At 39.3% G+C, this 25,994-nt stretch overlaps 1 protein-coding gene across 3 annotated transcripts in view; it reads right to left on the bottom strand.

Annotated features, from left to right (window-relative positions):
• Nucleotides 1-25,994, bottom strand: part of IL17REL (interleukin 17 receptor E like) — a 147,868-nt gene that overhangs the window by 86,784 nt on the left and 35,090 nt on the right. For all 3 annotated transcript variants that reach the window (XM_089684661.1, XM_089684670.1, XM_089684678.1), the window contains exons 3-9: nucleotides 24,727-24,876; nucleotides 22,766-22,875; nucleotides 19,879-19,993; nucleotides 14,303-14,347; nucleotides 12,456-12,595; nucleotides 9,131-9,202; nucleotides 6,836-6,890 (exon numbers count right to left, since the gene is read on the bottom strand). In XM_089684661.1, coding sequence (XP_089540787.1) covers nucleotides 6,836-6,890; nucleotides 9,131-9,202; nucleotides 12,456-12,595; nucleotides 14,303-14,347; nucleotides 19,879-19,993; nucleotides 22,766-22,875; nucleotides 24,727-24,876 — 687 coding nt within the window. The remainder of the gene's footprint in view (nucleotides 1-6,835; nucleotides 6,891-9,130; nucleotides 9,203-12,455; nucleotides 12,596-14,302; nucleotides 14,348-19,878; nucleotides 19,994-22,765; nucleotides 22,876-24,726; nucleotides 24,877-25,994) is intronic.

Here is a 25,994-nt window from a genome sequence, read left to right as displayed (position 1 = left end):
ACACTGCTCAAAAAAATTAAAGGAGCACTTTGAAAGCAGATCTCAATGGGAAGAAAATATGCTGGATATCTATACTGATATGGACTGGGTAATAGGTTGGTATCAATGGTATCAATTTCTTCATCCTCCAGGAACTGCCTGCATAGTCTCTCCCCATGAGGCTGGGCATTGTCAAGCACCAGGAGTAACCCAGAACCCACTGTACCAACGTAGGGTCTGACAATGGGTCCAAGGATTTCATCCCAATACCTAATGGCAGTCAGGGTGCCATTGTATAGCCTGTAGAGGTCTGTGCGTCTCTCCATGGATATACCTCTCCAGACCATCACTGACCACCACCAAAACGGTCATGCTGAACGATGTTACAGGCAGCATAACATTCTCCATGGCTTCTCCAGGCCCTTTCACATCTGTCACATGTGCTAAGGGTGAACCTGGTCTCATCTATGAAAAGCACAGGGTGCCAGTGGCAGACCTGCCAATTCTGGTGTTCAATGGCAAATGCCAATTGAGCTCTATGGTGCTGGGCAATAAGCACAGGCCCACTAGAAGATGTCGGACCCTCAGGCCACCCTCATGAAGTCTATTTCTGATTGTTTGGTCAGAGACATTCACACCAGTGGCCTGCTGGAGGTCATTTGTAGGACTCTGGCAGTGCTCGCCATGTTCTTCCTTGCACAAAGGAGCAGATACTGGTCCTGCTGATGGGTTAAGGAGTAACTGTCTGTCTCCTAGAATCTCCTCCATGCTCTTGAGACTGTGCAAGGAGACACAGCAAACCTTCTGAGAATGGCAAGTGTTGATGTGCCATCCTGGAAGAGTTGGATTGCCTCTGCAACCTCTGTAGGGTCCAGAGGTATTGCCTCATGCTACCAGTAGTGACACTGACCCTAGCCAAATGCAAAACTAGTGAAAAACAGTCAGAAAAGATGAGTAGGGGGAAAAAATGTCATTGGCCTCCACCTGTAAAATCATTCCTGTTTTGGGGGTTGTCTCATTGTTGCCCATCTAGTGCATGTGTTGTTAATTTCATTAACACCAAAGCAGTTGAAACTGATTAACAACCCCCTCTGCTACTTAACTGGCCAGATCAATATCCCAGATGTTTAATTGACTTGATGCTATATTCTGATTAAAAAGTGTCCCTTTATTTTTTTTTTTAGCAATTTTTAATTTTCACACTCTTCTTTATGAAAGTAAAATTACTCTTGCATCAGTGTATTGTTTTTTAAATGACAAAGCTTTATTTTTGTGATAGTGGTGTGCAAAAATGCATGATTTTTATGCTTAGCATAGGCAGAAAAAGTAACAAATCTAAAGAGCACACATTTTATTTTCTGACCTTCGTTAGTTCAACAAACTACTGTTTCTGTACATAGAAAGTATACATTTTATTCTGAATTTATGATTCTGGGTAGAAATAATTGCAAAGGATTTACATTTGCACTTTTTTTAATAACACTAAAGACAACTTAGAGAACAAAATAAATAAATAAATAAAATACTAAAACTATGACCTGGTCTAATTTTTTTCAGTCAAGGCACCCTTTAAAATTATGCACAATCTTGAGACACACCATTCTAAAATGTGAAAAACTAAACTAATAGCTGCATAATGCAGCAACATCCAGACATTTAGGACACCCAACATTAGAGGTGATTTATGCATCCAAACAAATACACCCTTCATATTAGTACTGACTAGTATTCCAACGTTTCTCTTCTCCTTAAGTTTCTTTCCCCCTCATTGAGTTATTGTGACCCCAGTGGTGACGGAAAAGGGGAGGAGAGGGGCAAACAAGGATGCTTTGCAGGCACCCAATGTCTTTCTTATCAACCAATTATGTAATTGGTTGTTAGGACACCAGTGGCTAGAAGGTTGCAATGGTGTACAATGAAAACCTGTGGCTTCCCTATAACTAAAAGGCAGGCTCGATCCACCCACTGGCTTGTATACAATTTCTGGGCAATTTTTAGGAATTTTGCCAAGGCACCCCTGAAGAGGCCTGAAGGCACCCTGGTTGAAAAAAGGCTGACATAATCCATAAAACAACAATTTCTAGCTTTTTCTTTAATCCATCTAGTTGAACCCAACTATGTGTGTGAATTTAAGTAAAGAAGAATTCTCATACCCCTGTAAATTATATGCTCACCTGGAAAGACATCTAAAAGTGTTTTGAATTTATTAACCCTCTCAACTGATACAACTGCCTGAATGAGAGAGTTCCACATTTCCCCTGCTCTTTTAGTAAAGAACTCCTCACGTAATTTAAGATTAGACCTCTTTTCATTGGCTTTCAAAGTTTGTTATCATCAGAAAACACTGAAATTGAGCTCCTAATTCCTACCTCATATAACTACTAAACAAAAAAAACAGCACTGGCCCCAAGAAAGAACCCCAGGTCACACCACTCACAACCTTAGACCCTATGGACAATGAATCAATTATCACTCTCTGCAACCAATATGCATAACCATGTATATACATGTATATACAATTTCTTGGACATCACTAAACCTTGATTTGCAAATAATTAAACTTCAGTTTTAGGTTTTATTTTGTTTGTTTTTAACCCAGTTGAAATTTAAAAAACAATTACAGTACATGTTCTCTGTTCACAGTTTTACCAGCTGCCATGTGAAATTTGTATATTTTAAAGCCACCTATACTGTCACTTCCTTATCCTGGTTTATTTGGCTTATATAAACCTAGCCAACAAGCGTAAAAGCTTTGTTCCTTGTTTTTTGCATACCAGTGAATTGCCCGTTAACCATTTCATGACCAGAGCAATATTTGGTATTTAGGCGCAACTGCTAAAATTGAGGCTTGGCTTTCTATTTATAGTTAAATACTTCAGTCATTTCAAATGCCAATTAATTTTTATGATACAAGAGTCTGTAAAGAGGCATTCTTCTGCCCACTGACCATGGGGGCATTCTTCTTCTTAATAACCACTAATGTAAGGGGGCATTTTTCCTTCTACTGACCATCAGTGTAAAAAGGTATTTTTCTTTCTACTGACCACCAATGGGGTCAGACATTTTACCATGGACCACCAATGTAAGGGGGCATTTTTCTTCCAGTTGACCATTATATAAGGGAGAATTCTTGTTAGTGCTGACCACCAGTGTAAAAGGGACATTTTTCTTCCCACTGGCCACTAATGTAAGGAGGAATAATTCATCTAATTGCACACCAATATGAGAGAGCATTCTTATTCCTGAAAATCAGTAATGCATAAGGACATTCTTCTTACCACTAGCTACTAGTCCCTAGCTTTCCCTAACTGACCACAATTTTTAGAGGCCATTTTTCTTCCTAATGACCACCTATGTGTGGGAGCATTTGGCTACTAAGGAGGAGCACCTAGGAGGAGCGCTAAGGAGGAAGAGTTCTGTTCAGCTCATTGCCAGGCTCGACTAAAGGTCTACTTTTAATTATAGCCTGTCTCAGTTAAAGGGCCCACTACTAGTCTGTGAGAGGGGCTGAAGATTTTTAAAGTTTTCTGTCCATCTGGTCTACTTAGTTTTACATTTTTTGTTGGTGCTGTTTTTAGGTTTCTTGTATCTTTAATCCTCTCTCCCTTGGACACTGAGCCAAATTTTTCAAAATACTATTGACAGAGTGGATATCTGTCATTCAGCCACCACTGGTGAGTCTGTGAGCCTTTGGGTGCAGCTATAGATCAAAAGGCTGCAGGCAAGTGTAAAATATTTTGTGTTTACTTTATATTATTCTAATTATACTTCAAATAGAATTTATACATATCATGCACCTATTTTGCATGTTTATTCAAACTATTATCTAGTTTTTTTTTAATGCTTTTACGATATATGGTGGAGAAAAGTAATCAAATGTTTAGCTCAGGGTCTATGTCATATGTACAATCCTTTTTTATGGGGAAGGGTTTCTGTTAGGAGGTGACCATCATGATCCATACCAGCCTTTCTCAACTTTTTTTTAACATGGAGCAAATACCTTTCTGGTTTCAGGGAACCCCTGCTAAAAATTACTATATCTACAGCTCATAGTATATTAGTATGATGGTCAAAAGGAAGCATTTTCCTTATAATTAGGGGAAAAGGAAGAATATGCCTCTTATAAATAGCTAAAAAAGATAATTGTGGTCAGTGGTTACTTATCTGAGAGGTAGACATTGCGCATTGCTCAAGGAACCCCTAGAAATCTCTGGAGGAACCCGAGGGTTCCATGGAATCCTGCTTGAGAAAAGTTGATCTATACTATTGGAGCCTGCAGTTGCTTAAGACCTCATGCACACTGGACGTTTTGCTAATCTCCCCTAGGTGCCTTTCCCCTAGCAGCACCTTTTTGGCACAAAAATTGCTTAATGCTTGTAAACGTGTGTAATGTGTTTAGGTGTATTTAGGTATGTCAAGCACTTGGGCATTAATTCATTTCATTGGCCAGAATAGTCATTTATTCTGGCGATTCAAATTAATTAACTCTTAATCGCCAAATGCGCAGAGCGTTAATGTGTTTAGATTCGTTTACACACGTCAAGCATTTTTTCTGCCCTGGACACTCTGGCTATGGGTTTTTTTCTGCCTCTGAATGCCCCTGCCTCTAAATTCCTCTAAATGTGTGCCTGGATGCGTGCATACAGGGGTGTTTAGAGGCAGAAACAAAAATGCTAGGCACACCTTACAGACACACAAAAAATAAGGCCTTAAGGTTAAAATTGATAGAACTGAAAACAAAATAGGTACACACTAGTTCTACTCTGCACTGCACATTGTAAACATTTCTGCACCATTGTCCTTATCAGTTGCACATACACATATGTGTATGTGCACCATTGTCCTTATCACTTGCACATACACATATGTGAGACAGGCTAGTTCACGCCCTGAACATACAAGAGAAATGCACTGCTGTTTATCAGACAAGTGGTGGTGCCATTCATTCTTTATGGCACCCCCCACACAAAATACCATCAGTTTTGGACATGCAAAGTCACATGGTGCTGCAGCACCAGGCAATTCCCTGTGGCCTGATTTTTAAAAAGGGTCTGGGACTTCTTTGCCCTATTTTTCTATGGGTAGGAAACAGTGGCATAACTATGGGGGTGCGGGGGTGTGGACTGGGAGACACCCGTCAGAGGAGTGACATTCATCGGCATGGGCATTGGTAACACTGCACCAGTGATACTGATCCGCATCCCTCGCCGGCTGTCTTGGTTGCCATCTCTGTCCACGCTGTCTCCCTGTCTCACACAGCAGAATGGACAAAATCCATCTCCCCCTCCTCCGCTGTTTACATGTACACAAGTGGGGGAGGGGGAGGAGGGACACTGCTGTGCATGTCCTGTGCTGATCTGAGGTCTGTACTAAGTTTATTATATTATAGATGGACAAAGTAGGGGGATAGAGGGACCAGGAAAAGGGGCAGTTAAAAAAGATGGAGGAGTGATTGTGGTTGGGGGGGGGGGGTTAGAAGGATATGGCACTTTGAGGGAGGCACTTTGAGAGGGGAAAGGATCTATGTTAGAAGTGGTGTTTGGATTTGAAATCCAATCCCCCACAGGAGTACAAGCCCTCTCTCCTCCCAAAGGGCCCCCAGCACTTTTCCAACCCCTCCACCTTCCTACTAGCACAAGTCCTCCCCTCCCAAAGTGCCCCCCAGCACATAATGGACCCTTCTCACCTCCCTACTCGCACAAGTGAAGAGGGGTGTCTGTACTGAGGGAGGGGGTCTATACTGAGGAAGAGGGTCTGTACTGAGGGAGAGGGGTCTGTACTTAATGGAGAGGGAGTATGTACTGAGGGAGGAGGTTCTGTAATGAGAGGGGACTATACTTGGTGGAGAGGGGGTCTGTACTAAGGGGGGACTGTATTTGGGGGATGGGGGTGACACCATGTTTTACTGCACCAGGTGACACCAACCCTCATGATGCCAGTGGTAGGAAATGAATGGGCTGTCCTACCCGCAGAATGCAGCTTGCCCAACAGTGAATAGGGCCTTAATATGGTTTTAATGACAGGTCTGCTTTTTAGTCTGCTTTCAGCATTTCACAGGTGCAGACAAGCACATGGTGTATATAAAAAGCTCCTAAGATACAGTAGATATTTACATCTACACTCCTTACAAGCAAACTAAAACCTAATTTTCTCTCGCATAACAGATGACAACCAATACTTGGACTTTGTTGTAGTATAGCCCTGAGCCTGAGTTCACATATATGTGGAGCGATTTTGATGGCCAGTGTGGTTTTGCTCAAGCAGTTCCGCTGTGAATTGTTTAAGTGTATCAGGTTGGAAATTGCAGGACCCTTTTCAAAATTGCACTGCAGCTGGCCAGCATGCATGTGAATGGGCTCCGAAGAAAAGTATTTTATTTGACCTGTCATGTGAATTGGTGCGGTTCAAAACACATCTGAATTTGCATATATGTGAACCCAGGCTTAAAGTAAAATGCAAAAATAGATATTACATATGAAAAGGTTATGAAGTTTCAGTTAAGGCAAAAGGATAAAACCATCAAGCTATGGATAACAACATTTGAAGCAATGTTTTAATATTTTAAGCCACAAAAATTATAAATGGTTTTAATCACAAGTACAGGTGTTTGAAGGATGGTTAAAATTTTTTTTAAATATTATGATTGATTACAAGCAAAATTAAGTTCCACTTAAAGTTATATGGAATGTTCACCCCAAACTAAAGTTAGACCTACAACTGAAAGCACTGTTACTACTGTCTTTTGAATTGATGTGACATCACTCAGCTGCGTATACAGTTGTTTATGAGGTGCAAATAAGCAATGACTGAACAGGGTAAAATGTCATGAACAAACAATTTTATAATGACTACTTGCCATTTTTAAAGGGGCAGAGTCGGGTCCTTCGTGCATCAGGAATTGCTGACCATCCCTTTAAGAGAAAAATTTGCACAGTTTAAATTGTAAGTTCTACATAGAAAGACAAATAGGTAAATAAAGTGAACAAACAGGACAATTTTGAGAGCTAGATAATTTGTATATATGTGTGTATACATACCATTTATTAGAGGTATTATTACTGTATAGCACCAACAATTTTTACAGTGTTTTACGTATATATTGTACATTCAGATCAGTCCCTGCCCTCAAGGAGCGTACAATCCAAGGTTCCTACCAAACATACAGTATACAGAGTACAGACATGTGTATATATATATATATATATATATATATATACACACAGTACATGCATATACTAGGGCCAGTTTAAACAGGAACTAATAAACATGCCTTTGGAGTGTGGTAGGAAACGCTCATACTAGACCTAAAACATGCAAACTCCGCAGGTAGTTTCATGGTTGCAATTTGAACAGATGAACCTAGTGCTGCAAAGCAGAAGTTCTAACCACTAAGCCACCGTGCTGCCATATGCATACAGCATGCCCATAAATGTAAGTTTTGTTTTTCATCTGCAATAGTTATTGAATAAGAGTATAGATTTAAAGAGTTAGTAGATAAACCCTAGGCCTTCAAATGTGATTTGGAATCTAGAGTACTAGTTTGGGTAATTTGGATACATAGTGAGGAATTTGTCAAAATTGGAGCAGACAGAATTTGAAGTTGTGCATTGCAACCAACCAGCTTCTGTCTTCAGCTTGTTTAATTACACTTGAAAAATGAAAGAGAGAAGCTTGTTGGTTGCCATGCACTGCTGCTCTAAGATTCTATCTGCTCCAGTTTTGATAAAGTCCACCAGTATAAACCAGAAAGATGGGAAAATATATAAACCAAGGCTCAATTTACATTTTATATAATGTAAGGCACAATATATGCTTTCACTGCGATGCTTTAAGAGCTTAAAGGGTAACTCCACTTTATCAAATAAAAAAAAAATAATATTGCTTTTATAGTTGCGACTCAAGGCATATTGTTATTGAATGTTGATAAAAATTGCCTTTCCTTTTCAAACTGCAGCACTGTAATTTTCTCTAAAATGCAATGTAATATGGCAACCTGGTGGTGTTCTCTACACAATACACAGAATGTGTACAGAACATCTCCTGAAAATGTAATTTCCTGCTTGTGTGATTTGCTCACTGATATTCCCAGATGTCTGCACTAAGATACAAGTCAGATTTTTGCCATCCCCTGCAACAAAAATGTCATTTTTGTTGAGATAGTCCCTATAGGAAATCACATCTAAAGGGATGCAGCCCCTGCAATTGACCTCCTTAGTGCCCTGTAGGTGCAGCAGCTGACTGATAATTATAAAAGCACTCCCATACAGATTCACTCTGCACATGGAGCCCGGGTTCACACTGTTCACATTTTGTATGGCTCAAATCGCATCGCATCGGCACCAATAAAGTGCAGAACCCTTTTTAAAATCTGCATATGAATCGCATCGCATGGGTGTTCTCACCTATGTGATGTGATTTCTGGCAATTGCATCGTGTTTTGTGATCTGTTTTGGGGTGTCATTAACCACTTTGCGCCGGCGTCTCCCGGCCCTTTAAGAATTTCAGAAGCCAGGAGGGGTTTCAGGGTTATGTGACTGCTGTGATTTGCCGTCACGGCGGTCACATGATCGGAAAAGGTCCTGATTGAAAGGGGAGATCGGAACCTTTCCGTGAGTCACGGACATATGTGCTGGGAGCGCGCAGGGTGTGCGTTCTCAGCACATATGTATTTTCTAATTGCACGCAAATATGCGGCCGCTTGGCATCAAGGCCCAGACACCGAGAGGCTGCATATTTGTGTGTGCTCGGCATCAAGGGGTTAATTTATCATTGACACCTGCACCAGATCACATGAACAGGATGCGATTGCAATGCGGTGCAGGAAACGCACTGGATTCGCAGCGTTTCCCCGCACTGCATTCGTGTGAACATTGGTGGACACAGACAAACAAACATCTAATTATTCAGAATACCAAAAGGTTGGAATAAAGTTTGTTGAAATCCTTGCAATGTACATGAATCAAACAGGGGAGAATATTTTTTTTCTCAACAAAAGTGGAGTTACTGGATAAGCAGAGCATAAAACTACAGGTTTTGTAATAGAATTTACCACCTAAAACAAATACATCTTTGGTTGGCTCTGATAAACACAAGATCATAAAGAAAATATGTATAAAAAAGTGTAACAATTTACAGTACATATAATATTTACCTCAATGCATAAACAAGGTAAAATCTCTGAATATGGCAGTGTAACAGATTTGGTTGCATTTTCCTTTCTGATCTGTAACACATAAACATATAAATGGATTGACCCATACTTGATAATCCTAATGGCAAAACAGTTGTTTCATTTATAATACCGTGTATGGTCCTTTAAAAAGCAGAATAGTGCTAAGTGTCTACAATAGGGTTAATTATATTGGGGTTGGACACTGGCTTACTATCTGTATAGACATACATTAGAAACTACTGACAGCTTAGAGAGCCTATCAGGCAACAAAATGCTTCTTTGTGAGAAAAGCCAGAGTTTCCAGAATGCCATGTCAGGCCTAGAAATGTGACAAATCATAAAGCATTTTTGTAACCCTTAGTAGCAAAGAGAAACTTTTTTACTTTGATAATAGTGGTCCGGTTTCCTGATTTCAGGGCTATATTTTGGCAACTGCCACCCTTATCTAATAAAAGTGCCTCAGCTGTCAATAATGACTTTTTCATTGAACAGGGCGTGGCAGTTGCTGGGACTTAGGCTGGCCATACATTATACAATTATCTTCCAATTTTCTGTCCAATTTCCTTTAGATTTACCTTCAACTGTGTAGTGCAAGGGCCTGCCTAATTGGATACAACTGAAAGTGTTGTTTAGTTTTGTCCTCTTATTATGTGGTTTTTGGTAAATCTAAACCAAAAATCTCCAGATAATTGTATAATGTATGGCCAGCCTTACACCTGAAGTTGGGTCCCTAAGAACGAACTGGAACTATTTTAAAAGAGGCACAAAATGGAGGGTTTTCTGACTAACAAAGGTAATAACTAAAGGTTACAACTTTTAATTTTAACTATTTAAAATGGCTGCTTTCTCAAAGTACATATTGGATTCGTCATGCTGAATAACACTTGAGGGATTTTATCTTTAAGTAAGCATCCATCAAAAAAAAAAAATTTAGTTTTATAAGCTGATCCATTGAAACTTTTTTCTTTCTCAGATGATTATTTACCTAGCAGGGGTGAACAATTTTGCTCTAGTGGCATCAGTGCTAAAAACCTTCTTATTTAAAGTCACAGATATACCTAGTGTTATATGTGATGCTTAAAGCAGCTAGTGATGGGCATTATTATGGCTGACCTGTGGCTGTCTCCCATCTCTGATCCCATAATGCAGCAGGCTGCAAGCAAAATACCCAAGAGACCTAGGCCTGCCATGAAAGGCATGGGATGGCAGTGTTCGCCATCGTAATAGTTATTTAAATCTGAGGCACAGGTAGACTAGGTTATTCATTGCAAATGCAGTGTAAAAAAATACAACTTCCCTATCCATACATGATGCAAATAATGCAGAAGTTACCTGTTCTATTGTCTAATGACATATCACTGTGTTAGTAGCAAACACAATAGGGGTAAAAGAGCAGTTCAACACTAAGGCAGCCCACAGATGATTCAATTTTATTTCCTTCCACCATAGGTGGATGGAAAGAATATCGCTCGATTCTAACATTAACGCAATCAGTGCTGATGGGTTAATTGCTCCCACAGCGCTATTGTGTTCTGCTTGCAGAGAGGGGGTGAGGGGAGCCTTCCCAGGTGCTAGAACACACTGATTGCTTGTAAAAATATCCTACAGGCTGGTTGTACCCAATTCAATTGATGTATTGACTTTGGTACAATCAGTCTGCCCATGCATGAATCTATATTTGGCTGGTCCCTGCTGAACCGGACACATTTTAATCCATGTGTTGCCAGCTTAAAGTGGTTGTATGAATGCATGAAGATAAAAAACCTTCTGTGTGCAGCAGCTCCCCCAGCCCCCTCAGTACTTACCTTAGCCTCATCGCGATGTAGCATCGGCTGTCATGGTTCTCTGCTTCCTCATTGGCTCCCGCTGCTGTCAATCATAGCCAGTCAGCCAATAAGGAGATATTGGGTGGGGCCAAGCCGCAGCTCCGTGTGTGATTGGACACATGGAGTAGCAGGTGCCCCCATAGCAAGTTGCTTGCTGTGGGGGCATCTGACAGGAGGGAGGGGCCAGGAGAGCCTGCGGGGGACCCGAGAAGAGGAGGATCCAGGCTGCTCTGTGCAAAACCAAAACACAGAGCAGGTAAGTATAGACATGTTTGTTATTTTCCAGAAAAAAAAGAACCTTTAGTCTACCAGTTCTGGCAAATGCTAGAACTGCCAGACTACCAGTCTAAGCATGCCTGATCAACTAATATGATCATGTAATTCAGAGGCGTCCAACTAATAGTGGATATGTTTCAGCTCTCTTTACAGATTTGCAGATTAAATCTATAGATGAACATAGATTAAAAGTACTGACAGTTTAGCTAGTGTTGCTTCCTTACAATGCTTACATGCTCTATTTTAATATTCTGTTCAGACTAAAAATCTGGTTTTGGGTTATGATCCCTTCCTTTCAAGATCATAATTTTAATTGTGATTTGGATATACAGTAGTATTAAAACCAGCTAAGATGTTTGGCACCATTGAAATGTGGAAACATAATGTGTGTGTGTGGATAGCATTACAGAGGTTATTGAGAAATGCAGTTTTATCCATTTGAACTCAGACCATTTTCCCAGGTATCTTTTTGCAAAATCCACAACTCCAGGGGGTAGCTTCCTAAGACCCTGGGACCCAATTATAACTGATCCTCCCATGTACTCTATACACCAGCTTTGTGCACACATTGCATTTTGCACATACTAAAATACTGTATTATCCCTATGCCCTGCACATCCACTTTTCCATTTTAGTTCCAATTATTTGAGCTTCTACTAGGCTTATTGCCGTAATTAAAAATGAAATGATTCCTCTATTGTATAAACAATTTCCACAGGTTGAATATGAATATCAAGGGTTGTGATTTGGATATAAGGAAGAAGGTTTCAATTCACATGTTACACCAGCCTCTCTCACTAAATGTTGTCTCTGTTCTCTTTTGAATGGTTTTCACTCTAGATCTGTATATATGTGCATAGAGGAACAACAAGGTAGAACAGATTAAATCTTTTAGTCTGAAGCTCCGGCAATAGTTTTTCTTTTCTTTTAACTTTGAATGCGTTTTCTTGATGTCTTCTATTAATGTAAACAGTGATCTGTGTTGTTGTGCTGTACAACAATGGATGCCCACAACACAAACATACTTATGGATAATCTCTTCATCAACTCCAACCGCACTCTGCATAACTAGACTTCCAAAGGGCCTCACTATGGTCAGTAAAATGTAACATCTGCTCTGAATTATGATTCTATTAGTGACTTTAAAGGCAATAAAAACATTTCATAAAAGTACCACAAGTACTATTATATATCATACTTACTATTGCGTGAGCTCCAATGTCATGACAGACAAAATGTTTCTTACAAAGGCGTACATTGTAATCATAGTCCTCAAGAAAATTTGAAACATGGACAGTTATAACTTTATTCTCCTTGTTGACTGTGTAATCTAGTTTCCCAGCTGAAAGATGAAAAAATGTATTTGTTATACAATACTATCGTTTCTTTTTTTTTTTTGCTTGTTGTTTTATTTGTGTTACTTTCCAAATAAAGGCATTTGTTACTCCTGAGCTTGCAAATTTTAAAAATCCTAATTGGACACCAGCAACTTTGTGACATGCATGTAATTACTGGTTTTTGATTTTCTAGAAAAATATTGAAGATTAGTCTGTTATTTTAATAGGTCAGACAGAGATAAAAAAAAATAGATATATGTGGTTGGACCCCCTTTTGCCTTCAGAACTGCCTTAATTCCTCATGGCATAGATTCAACAAGGTTTTGGAAACATTCTTGAGATTTTTGATCCATATTGACATGAGTTATTGTTGCCATTCTATCATCTTGAACCAGTCTGACCATTCTCCTCTGACATCAACAAGGCATTTTCGTCCACACAACTGCCACTCACTGGATATTTTCTGTTTTTTGGACCATTCTCTGTAAACCCTAGATATGGTTGTGCAGTCTTTTAAATACTCAGGCCAACCCATCTAGCACCAACAACCCTGCCACTTTAAAAGTCACCTAAATCCCCTTACTTCCCCATTCTGATGCTCGGTTTGAACTTCAGCAAGTTGTCTTCACCACATCTACATGCCTAAATGCATTAAGTTGCTGCCATGAAATTGGCTGATTAGCAATTTGTGTTATCAAGCAATTGAACAGGTATAACTAATAAAGTGGCCAGTGAGTGTACTTGTATATCCTTTTTGGTACTCATTTAAAATTGGTATTAAAGAGATAAATGGGTTATAAAGGAGTCTATGGTTAGCATGTTTGACCCTGGATTATCATGACTATAAATCAGCTTTGACCATATGCATGATGTTGGCAATGTTAAGGGTAAAGTCAAGTGAGAGATCTGTGTGAATATAATTGTGCATTATATGTATTTTTGTAATTAAAGTTTGAGTTTTATCTTTACTTTTACTGTGAAACTGTCTTTCTACATTCATCCAGCCCTGTGAGCATGGTTTCATGAAGTGCAATTCCATGATGGTTTACTAAAACAACCATTTATTCATGTGAACCATTTATTCAAGTGATGGTTGTTGGCTCTTTAAGCCTCGCAGCAAGATATTTTTCCCTAGCTGTAGATTGTTGCCCCTTTCCCACATGATCTGACAAAACTGCAGATAGAGTGAGAAACAGATGGTGAAGATGTGGTGAGATCAGGACTCTGACTGGCTGAAGGAGCAGCCTTAGACTTTATTCACACCTGTGACAATGGCACTCTCAGTCTCATCCTGCACAGAGATTTTCCAGCTTGAAGCACAACAATCTAAATGCCAGCTGACTCACACAGGTCATCACTTGGATTAGTTAAAACCACAGTTATCCCTCTTCACATAAGCATAGTGGCCACTATATGATTTCATGGAAACAGTCACCATTCATAGTATCTGCTATAGCAATTCTGACTTTTAAGACACATCTGTGACAGATGTCACATCAGACAAAGATATGACAGATTTTAAAATTTAGTATTCTATTCAAAGAGCAAGTATTCTTTAAGTTCTTACTATCAACACTGAGAGGTAAAGCTGTTTAACTCGAACCAAACGACCCTAGTACTGCCAAGCGGAAGATGCTAGCTATTTAGCCACTGTGCTACCCATATGCATTAATATACAATATAATATAAAATAATATAATATTTTGACTTACTTAGACAGGACCATACATGTCTTCCAATGTCCCTATTATCACAATCTGAAAATAAATCATAGGTAAAAGTCAACAGAAATTCTAGACAATAATCTGTTGTCTTCATTGTTGGCATAAACATTGCCTGATTATCTTCTAGAAGCACAAAAAATGTGGATTTTATTCACTGAAGAAGTAGGGAATGGAATGTGTAATTAGCACACACCTCCTTTTTTAGCAGAAGAGGTACATTCATAACTTAGATGATAGTTCTTGTTCTTTAAATTTTTCACCTGTCCATCTTCTCCAGTCAGTCTCCAAAGCTGCTCCCCTCCCCATCCAATTAAGCGTGTCTCCTTCAGCTGGGTGCTAAAGGGACACACGTGTCTGCACTGCTGCTTGTGCATTTTGCTGAGCTGTGCATCCATAGACACACACACAGTGCCCAGATAGCCATGTACCTGCTTGTTCCTCCTCCCAGTATTTTGACTGACAGCAGAAGGTACCTATTGGATCTATACCCTCAGGACTCCTCTCTACAGCCCAGTGAAGTGGTACAGATGGTCCTGAACCTAGAGGTGGTGAACATAAATCCACAAATAAGTGTTTGGGGACCGGGGAGCACTGAAAGATACTTGGACAATTTTTACCTTAATGCAAGAATGCATTATGGAGAAAATGTCTAGTATTTAGTAAAACAATACATACCCTAAACAGGAAAACCCAGAATGTTGCCATGATTAGATGACTGAAATTATTGCAGCTTTACTCTGTTACGGAAACATTTTCCACTCTTTTAGTAGGTCAGCCCCTTTATGTATTGCCACATGTAGGTTTTTTTTATATTGTGGAAAAATTAGACATTTAGTGCAAGTTGAGATATTTCTAGAACTGGCACTAATCCCAGTAATCTTTCTCTACCAACTGACATTGCCATTAATGAATATTCTGCCAAAATAAACATGCTTCAACTACAATATTCCCATATGGAATGGATTTTCTCATAGTTGTTACATGCAGAGGTCTGTCTGTATTATATGGACATTTGGCTTCCTGTGTATGCCAATATATTGTGGTTGTTTCTGCTAACTTAAAACAGCAGTACAATACTTTTTCAATTAGGAAATCTACTCAAGCAAAAGCATGGGATGCAAATGGTGAAAATAATTAAATTAATACCAAATTGTTAAAAACATCATAAATCATCTACTTTGTATGTTATGGTATGTGGTATTGCATATTTAGTTGGGATAGTAAAAAACACCTGTATGTAAATAAACAGTATATTCAGATACTGCCTATTTGTTTCTCTTTCAATGCTAGCATCACATAAGTGTTTCCAAGCCTAAGGCTAGAGACCCACTGTCAGTAGTATCTAAACAGGAAGTTTTTGATGCATTATTCTTTAAAAGAAAAATAATTACTTCCATCTCTGAAAAATGTGTTTGCCAGCAAAAAGCTTGGTGGAAGAAATCCACACCCCCACCCAAAAAAAAAAAAAAAAATCTCTCAATGGATGAGTATAATGTTATGTTAGGGGGTGCATCATTTTTTGCAGTGTTGCAACGGCTGATGTGACAAAATTTTCCATATCCATATTTTGTTATTGTAATACATGAAGAGATTTTTATAATAAGCCTCTAATGCCTAGTACACATGATCAAAAAATTGGATGAAAAATACTGCTTTTGAAGTGATCGTACAATCATATGATTATCTGATACAATAAGCTGATCTCATATTTTATCTGAAGGGAAAAACACAAAATGTTTTCTTGTACGATACCAAAATGTACGATTTTTGATTAATCAGTGCAGTATTTGTCTGAAAAAAATCGAAAGACCAAGACCACCCATGCTCAGCAATGAAAGAATACATTACAATATAATGCATTACATCACTTCCGAAGTTGTATTCTGTCATACATGAATTTTCGTAACTTTAACCGTAACCTCTTTAGTAACCTCTTATTTTCAATACGCGACTAGCATGCAAAAAACTGGACGATCATTTGTCCGATATTCTCATCATGTGTACAAGGCTTAAGGAAGAAGATTAGACACTACCACCAAAACAAGTTCCTGACTAAGAATTGTTTAGATAAGATATCATTGTGTTTAGAGGTTAGAGGGTCCAAACATGCACATTGTGAGTGATAGCTATAAAACAGAAGCATTCTGCAGCATTGCATATCTAATGAGCTAATATGTCTGCTCCCATGTACATTTATAATTACAAACCTCATGCAAATGCAATGGGGTTGATTTACTAAAGGCAAATAGACTGTGCACTTTGCAAAGTGAAGCTGCTACAGAGCTTACTAAATTAGCTGAAGCTTCACTTTGCAAAGAAATCCAATCACATGTAAATAAAATTAAAAAAACACAAAATTTTTGCTTGCTATGATGGGATGATATAAGTCAGCAGAGCTTCTGCTCATTTACTATGCACTGGAGCAACTGCTCTTCCAGAGTGATTTTGTATTTTGCAAAGTGCACAGTCTATTTGCCTTTAGTAAATCAATCCCACTGTGTAGCCCCTTTTGTGGGTATTTTTACATTTGTATATTCAATAAATTAGCTGGATTACCTGAGGTGTTTAATGATTTTAAGACTTTGTGTATAGTTTGTACATTTATTTATCTGCACACGGTAACATCATATTTGTTTATTAAATGAACAGATTCTGCATTCTATTCTATAGTACGATTGTTATGATTCACTGTGCCTTCTCTCTGAAAATCTATATCTTATAGGCACTGCTGCCCTCTACTGCCTATATTTGTAAATGCCTGGGCTGCTGATATTTTATTTATGCATTTCCTGTCTCTGGGTTGTTGGGTTGAAAACCTCAGAAGGAGGAAGTGAAAAGAGAGAAAGTCTGGCTACATGTCCTGTCTAAGGAAGAACTGTTGCTAAATCCAGATTAGAAGGAATTGATAGGCATATGCTCCTTAATAGTTTACAATTGTTGCCCATAGATTCCGGGTGTATATATATATATATATATATATATATATATAATCGTGACACAAGTATATCTGTCTCCTTCTTGTTATCTCACCTGTAGAATAGCAGAGTGCTAGATCTGTGCCACTGTATGTGTATCGAGGTCTCCTTCCAGTATGTTAGTAGGTGAACCTGTTTATTGCAATAGAGATTATATGCAGCTTTTGTAATTTTAAGTTAACTCTGTCTTTTCTGGTCTGGGATTCTATAGCTAGTTTTAGCTTAGAGCCTAATAACCAGCATAGGCTAGAGCCAGGTTAGGCATCCTATGCCCACTTTTGGTAGTTAGAGGTCTGACTACATGACAGATTAAAAACTAACAGGAACTAAGATGTAGAGTAGATTCTGAGTAGAGGCTGAATCTGAGTTCCACTGCCACCTCATGGTTTCAGCTGGTAAGAATCTGCATTCCAGGATGGTTGGACAACAGTTGGGGGATGCCCCCATCACCACTGATCTTGTAAGTCTCTGACACAAAATAGGATGCTGTATCATGATCATTATCAGGGGCCCCTGCAACTGAATTTTGCCACAACAGTTATCTGGAGGTATCTTTATTAACCCCTTGATGCCGAGCGCACGCAAACATGCGGCCTCTCGGCATCTGAGCCTTGACGCCGAGTGGCCGCATATTTGCATGACATTAAAAAATACATATGTTTTGAGAGTGCGCACTCTGAGCGCTCCCAGCACATATGTCCCTGACTCATGGAAAGGTCCCAGTCTCCCCTTGTGATCGGGACCTTTTCCGATCATGTGACCTCCGTGACTGCGAATCACAGTGGTTACATGACCCTAAAACCCCACCCACCTCCCGGCTTCTGAAACTCTTAAGGGGCCGGGAGGTGCCGGCGCTAAGAGGTTAATAACCATATCTATTTAGGTATATGTGCACAATTCCACGGGGCTCATGTTTGGCCCTGATAATATCTATTTGTACATTGAATGTATGTACTGTTTGTCACGATCGCAAGATCGCTGCCACTAACATGCGACGATCCCATGATCGCGACGTCCAGTATGTGACGAACGCAGCGTCAGACCCCAGCCCTTCTGACCAAACTCGTGACCGAAGGACTAGCCAATCTAAAACCACGATGTCACGTGCGTAACAATGCCACACCCAGCTGTACCCTGCACAACGATTTTCCAGCTAATGGACCACAGATCGATGTACCGTCAGCCTGAGCGATTGTTACTGGGTCAGGTTAATTACACAATTAACCCTTCACACTGCCACCACCTCCTTTTTGTCAGAGAAAGAGGAAACTCAGCGTTATCAGCTATAACACTATAATGATTGAAATAATTGTCTGCATAACGAGGTCATAACACAGGCCAGTTATACAGACGGTTAAACAAACAGTAGCGTTCTCTTTAGAGGCAGGGATTCAGAAATTGCAATACAGAGCTATAGAAACAGTTCAACACTTTCAGAAAGATTTATTACTAAAAGGTCAAACGGGTGCAATAAAAATATTTACAGAAAAAAGATGTAACTAAGATATATATATATATAAATATACAGAGAATAACAGCACAACAAAGAGATAACAGAGAGAGGCTAAAGGGTTAAGGTACTTGCCATTAAGACTTGGATGTAAGCAGATCAAGTTTCAGAGTGAAAGGGCATGGGTCTCCCCCAGGTGGTATTGATGTAAAAATGGGAGATGTCTTCAACCTTTCTTTATAAAGGCCTGACAGCCTAGTTTGTAGTGCCCAGCAGGGGGTGGCTCTGAAGTCAAGGACCAATCTCCGCTTAGGGCGTGGAGATATGGGTGGATGCCTCAACTAAAGCAAAAATCTCCCATAACTCATATTTTGGCCTATAACTTTCCATCTGCACAAGTGACATTCCACCCGCGGGTAGATTATTATGCAGACAAGTTTGAGGATTGATTAGATATGAATTATGAAAGTGTACACTGAACGGTTCATGAGATCTATTTTTCTGCTTTCCTGTGTGTCTGAGACAAGGCGAGTGAACCATCAAACTGTTCGCCTGCTCATTGTCCATCTGAGGATATGTTCGGTTTTTATGTAAGTGTCCCATATTCAAAGATATGAGACATAGAGGAAACATGGATTTTGAGAAGTGTTATCTGATTCTGTCACCTATGCTGAGTAGGTTCATAAGGTCGGGATCTCTTTCAACTCTTGGGAAAGCTTGCCTTATCTCTTCCGAGGTGTGAAATGGCACAGGTTCTAGGACAGCTAGGCCCCGACTCCCTGGGGGGGCCTTTATAGCTCCTATGACCCTCCTGTGACATTTTTAACACACACATACACTGTGCCTCTCAGAGTGAGGGGGAAGGGAGAATGAGGGGAGAAAATGGAAATTCTTAACAAAATGGCGGACTGCTTCAGTCTCTGGTGCACATGTTTGCGACACTCTGTCTCTGCCCTCTGATTGCCCTAGAATGTGCAGAAAATCATAGAAACCAATTGTGTAGCTTTCACAATAGTTAAACTTCTTAAAGTTACATTATCTACTTAAACTACAGCAAAGACTTATTATTCACATCATTTTGAGTTAGATAATAATATAACAAACATTACGACACAGTGGATTTATGGTTATATTCTTACCTTCTACATGATAATTTTCCTTTAACTGAATGCCACAAAAATCTGGGAATGTCTTCATGGTCACATATACATGATCAGATACACCAACTTTAAAAGTGTTAGCTTGAACTTGTATCTGTATTTAAAAAAAAAAAAAAAACCTTACAATAAGGTTTGAGAATTTCAGTTTTCTGATAAAATATTTATATGTGCCAACTAGGGTGTACATTCAAGAGGACTACAGTTAGGAGGGCAGAGTGGGACCAGGTTCTGGGCCCATAAGGTTTTATTTAACCCCTTGGCACCTGCGTCTCTGTGCCCTTTAGGGGTTTCTGACACCAGGAGCCAGTGGCAGGTTTAGGGTCATATAACTGCCATGATTTGCTGTCACAGCGGTCACATGATCAGAAAGGTCTTGATCTCAAGTAGGGGTCGGGGCCTTTCCATGAGATGCTGGTAAATGTGTCGGGAATGCACAGGGCATGTGCTCTCGGCGTGTTTGTTTACGCTCGGTGCCAAGGCCGAGATATTTGCGTACCGTCGGCACCACCAAGCTAAAAACTGTATACTCACATTATAGCTACAATATATTATCATTTCTTTTTTTCCATATATTACTTATCAGCTGTTTGAGCCTTTTAGTTATACTGTTGCTCGAATGTATCAAGAAAAATACAACATCACGGGCTAACCACCCAAATACATTTTTTATATTTAAGATATGATAAAAACCTAGTGATAATTTTACTCTAGGCCCATGTGAAATTTACACTTCTATAGGCCTACAATGATGTGATAATATGAGCAGAAGTGCCAGCTGTACACCAGTAGGAACCTGATCACATTTATGCTTACTTCCCAATATCTGCTACTACTGGAATTTCCCAAATCACAGCCTAGGTCAGAAAGACACTTCCTTAATTAGAAAACAAGAGATAGAAAAACTTTTGTATTTTGAAATACACCATACAATTTGAAATATTCCATGCATTTACACACCCAAAAGCACAATCCCCTATCATACTTGAAAGAATATAATTGATTTAAAATGAATCTGTCACAAAGGAAAAGACTTTAGTATTGTGCATTTCCATGTCATTGTCCATATTCATGCTTCAATGTTACATTAAAGTGCATGTCAAGACAAATTTTTTTCAGTTTTAGATAGATTCCAGAAGGTTAAACTGCTGTCTTGGGCTCTGTAAGGGATAATTACCACAACTTTCTGTCCCGGGAAAATCTGTAACAAGGACGCAGGTAGAGATTTTAAAAAAATCCTGAACTGCATACAGCTTTTCTTTACAGCTTTATGAATATTTAAAGTGGAGGTTCAGTCTGTAAAAAAGTAAAAATAAAAGCCAGCAGTTACAAATCCTATAGCTTCTGACTTTTATTAAATGGACACTTACCTGTCCCAGGATCCAGTGCCGTCCTCATCCGGGCTAGTTCTTCCCTAGCTTCTGGGTTCTCAGTGCTGGCATCCTAACTGTGGGCAGCCAGCTGTGCTGCGTGCCCATTGCACATGCAAGAGTCATGCTGCACTTTGTGAATGGTCCCGCAATCTTCTGGGACTTGTCACGAGTCCCAGAGGACTATGGGTAGGGAGGGGGGAAGAAGAACGTCCGCTTGGATTGTCTAGGCGATCCAAGATCAAGTGGGAGCATGTACCTGTCAAAACCAGGTATCCACTTCCCCCCTCCAAATTGACATGGCAAGTTAGGCCAGGGAGGTGGGGGAGGATGTCTTAAAGCAGAACTTCCCCTTTTGGGTGGAACTCAGCTTTAAAATGTCAGTTTCTGATATAACGGGAATTTAAACAATAAAATCAACTTCTGCATTTCTTCTGCTCTTAACTGTGATCCTGTGATACAACAATGCATGACACTTCAGAAATCAGATTTATACTTTATAATTGGTTTTAATATTCATTTCTATTAAATTATTTTTAAAATACATATACAGCTTTTGATAATGCCAATTCTTAATGTTCAAGGAGGTAACTTACTAAAGGTTCACTAATATATTGTATTTATTTCCATTTTGTAAAGAGTTGCGCTGACTGTTGGCACAATATAAATCCTGTATTATAATAATAATCATATCAAATCCCTAAAGGGGTTAAAGAGCTGACCTGTCATCACTTGAGTTATACTTATACCTCTGATGCCCAGCTACTGTGTGAAATGGATTGATTACCTGTGGGTTACAAAATTTCTTTATAAAATTACGTTCAGTCTCCCTTATTAACAGCCCACCTAGGTGTTGCCTTAAAAAGATATAATGCAACCCACAGTAGTTAAAATGTCCCCTTTTGGATTTCTATTTCATCTGAGTATTACATGCCTTACTTTCGTGTCTTACTTAGTGGGCACAGCATGTTTTCAAGGGGAGGTATAAATGTGCCCCCCTTTTTTCTTTTTTTTCTTGTTGTGAACAAGGCCTAACTTGCCACAAACGAGCTACTAACCCATGCCAGCACATTTGTGGTTCATTACCATAAACTTGAATGGAAGGAGTTGAGCTGCTTTAGCTCATTCCAAACTCCACATGAAGCTTCATTTTTGAAGCACAGCAAAGTGACGCAAAAATGTAATGTTTTGATCATGTGAAAAGCACTGTGTGCTGTCCATATTATGAATTGCAGCTTTACTAGGAGTTTGAAGACCAATAACAATGCGCCTCAAATTCCTACTTTTAATGCCAGTGTGAACAGGGCCTTAATGTGGAGAAATGCTACCCTTAGTTAACTGGCCTTTGGAAGGAAATATGGGGTGTTCTGGTCTATTAAATGTTTTAATAAATTACCTCCACATATAAAAAGCAATACAATTTTAAATACATATCCAATACCCAATATACAATGTATGGGTGAATGCAGTATATAGTTGTCAATATAATATTTCTTTACTTTATGCATAAGGAATTTCTTTCGTTTAATTTTGGTAAACCTGATAGTCACGCACTCAGTCCGCTGTGAGATTAATGTCATAGAGCAGATTTCAACGCCACGGATATGCACTAAAAAGAGACAAACCTTTGTTACTCACAAAAACTTAGCAGTCAACCTAAATATTTTACATTCTTTCTCATGAATTACAGAACTATGATTGAGCTTAATTAATATCTTCCATGATTAATCACAAATTGGATTTGTGTGACATAAATGTACAACTGTTGTTGAGGTTCAAGAGAATTAAGTCGGTTTTGTCTAAAAAAAATTACATAGACTTCCATTGTTTTATAATTGCAAGGTGAGGTCTGCCTAAAATTGATACTTCTGTGTTTGATGCTTTTTTGGTCAGGGATCGGGTACCTAGTTTTGACAGGTACTCTCTCCCACTACTACTCGGCTCATCTAACCAAGCTATGAAGCCACAAGAACTCACAGCCCGCTTTCCAGAAGCAACAGGGTGGCACCAGGGACCCGAAAACCGGTTAAGATCCAGCCCAGGTGATGGCAGCACGGGATCCCTGGACTGGTAAGTGTGTTCATATTTTAAAAGTTTTTTCACAATAACTGGAGCTCCCCTTTAATTCTCCTAAAAAAGTTTATGTTTTTGACCCTGCAGTAGTGAGACCTCTCCTTTCGAGTTCCTAGGTTGCACACCTTTTTGGAACCCAGTTTATTTTGTTTTGTTACATTATTATTACATTTTATTAGCTTTATTACATTATGCATGAGTAGTATGGTGACTGGGTGGTTAGCAATTTAGCCTTGCACTGCTGGCATCCTAAATTCAATTCCCTCCAACATTTTTATCCACATGAAGGTTGTATTTTCTGCCATATTATTTCCCCCCAACGTTTACTAGTAGGTTAATTAAGAGTTACCATGAGTATACATTAAGGTTCATTTACTAAAGGAGTACATTCTTCAAATATCTTAATAAAGCTGTATTTGCTTCAGTCAACCAATCCTGTGCATAGGAAATTCCTTTCTCTTGATGTTTTACTGTCATGATTTGCTCAAGTACATAGTGTACTGTATGAAACAGTTCAATGACTCATTAACACTCAGCACTAGCCAGTAGGAATGAGAATACACGTGGAAAACAGAGCCACAAACGGCACCATTTTACAGTCAAATAGTGCCCACACAACTGAGCCACAAGAATCTTAAGCTGGCACATGCTTAGTCTAAATATACTGGAATTTTATAATTAAATACATTATTTCACTAAAATTATTATTTTATTATTATACAGTATATATATAGCGCCAACAGTTTGCGCAGCGCTTTACAAAATGAAGGTTTATTTTACTAAAATTAATCAATTGACTTAAAGAGTAACTCCACTTTTGTTGAGAAAAAAAACATTCACTTCTGGGTGATCTATATACATTGCAAGGATTTTAACACACTTTGTTGCAGAGTCCAACCTTTTGTTACTCTGAAGAAACAGCTGTTTATTTTTCTGTGTCCATGTGCAGAGTGAATCTGTATGGCAATGCATGGCATCCCTTTAGACGTAATTTCCCTTTGGGAATATCTTACCAAAAAAAAGCATTTTTGTTGCAGGGGATGCCAAAAATCTGACTTGTATCTTAGTGCAGACTTCTGGGAAAATCAGTAAGACAATCACTCAAGTAGGAAATCACATTTTCAGGGGGTGTTTTGTACACCATCTGTGTACAGAATGCTTTCAGGTAGCAATATTGCATTGCATTTTACAGAAAATGACAGCACTGGAGATGGAAAAGGAAAGGTCATTTTTAATAACATTCACTTACAATATGACTTGAATCGCAATTATATAAGCTATATTATTTTTTCTTTAATTGCTATTTTCTTTTCCCCACTAAAGTGTAGTTACTCTTTGAATTGAAACATTAACAATATTTTTTTATTTGTAAAGCCTACATTCATACCATCATAAATTACTGTTCCGATGATATTTAAATAAAGTGAGCATTGATTGGTTGGTGAACATTTCATAACTGTTGTAATTTTCATGTTCTCCAGAACATTAGGGTGTAAAGCTTCAGGAGCATCTCTGCAAAACCTACTAAACAGATCATCTGAAAAAAAAAACATGAAAATAGTAGTTTAAAAAATAATAATAATAATTATGCTTGTGGAACAGACAATAACATTTAGCAAAGGTAGATGGCACATATTATTAAATAAATATGATATAAATTAATAAATATAAAGTATACAGAGGAGCTTGCACTTCAAAAGTGTAGATTTGCCACTTTTGGGGTGAAAAAGTAAACATATATAGCATAGGTGAGCACAGAAGCCAAACAACACATGTGTGTCTAGGACAGTGGTCGGCAAGCCGCGGCTCGCGAGCCACATGCGGCTCTTTACACACTTCAATGCGGCTCTTCTGTGTGCCGGGCACCCGCTCCCCTCCCTCCTCTCGGGCGGCCGCCCCAAAAGTCAGGACTCTGCAGCTAGCCCAGCAATGGGCAAACTATGGCTCGGCGGACCTTTTAATCCGGCCCGCGGAGCGTGGCAAACATTGGCTGTCAGGATGTAGGCGGGGCAGCGTGACGAACTCCTCTCCTCTCACAGTCCGCCCTGAAGACCGGAACGGCGCGGGAACACGGCGAGAGGAACGCGCGGAGCAAAGGTAAGTGAATTGACACAATATGGGGAATGAATTACTATAGGGGGGGTGAATTACTATAGGGGGGATGAATTACTATAGGGGGGATGAATTACTATAGGGGGGATGAATTACTATATGGGGGATGAATTACTATAGGGGGGATGAATTACTATATGGGGGATGAATTACTATATGGGGGATGAATTACTATGGGGGATGAATTACTATATGGGGGATTAATTACTATGGGGGATTAATTACTATATGGGGGATGAATTACTATGGGGGATGAATTACTATATGGGGGATGAATTACTATATGGGGGATGAATTACTATGGGGGATGAATTACTATATGGGGGATGAATTACTATGGGGGATGAATTACTATATGGGGGATGAATTACTATGGGGGATGAATTACTATGGGGGATGAAATACTCATCCTGGACCCACTCACCCAGGCCCAACGGTCGTAAAGGTGGTGGGGTTGGTTTGCTCCTGTCACCGCAGAGCACCTTCCGAGTCCTCCCAAACCCCCCCTCCCTATCCTTCTCCTCCTTCGAGGCCCACTGCGTC

This window comes from Staurois parvus, unplaced genomic scaffold, assembly GCF_062004578.1.
Source record: "Staurois parvus isolate SC_StPar_1 unplaced genomic scaffold, SC_StPar_1.0 ptg000019l, whole genome shotgun sequence".
Lineage (NCBI taxonomy): Eukaryota > Metazoa > Chordata > Amphibia > Anura > Ranidae > Staurois > Staurois parvus.
The sequence above is the reverse complement of the archived record's forward strand: the minus strand, read 5'-3'. Positions and strand labels throughout refer to the sequence as shown.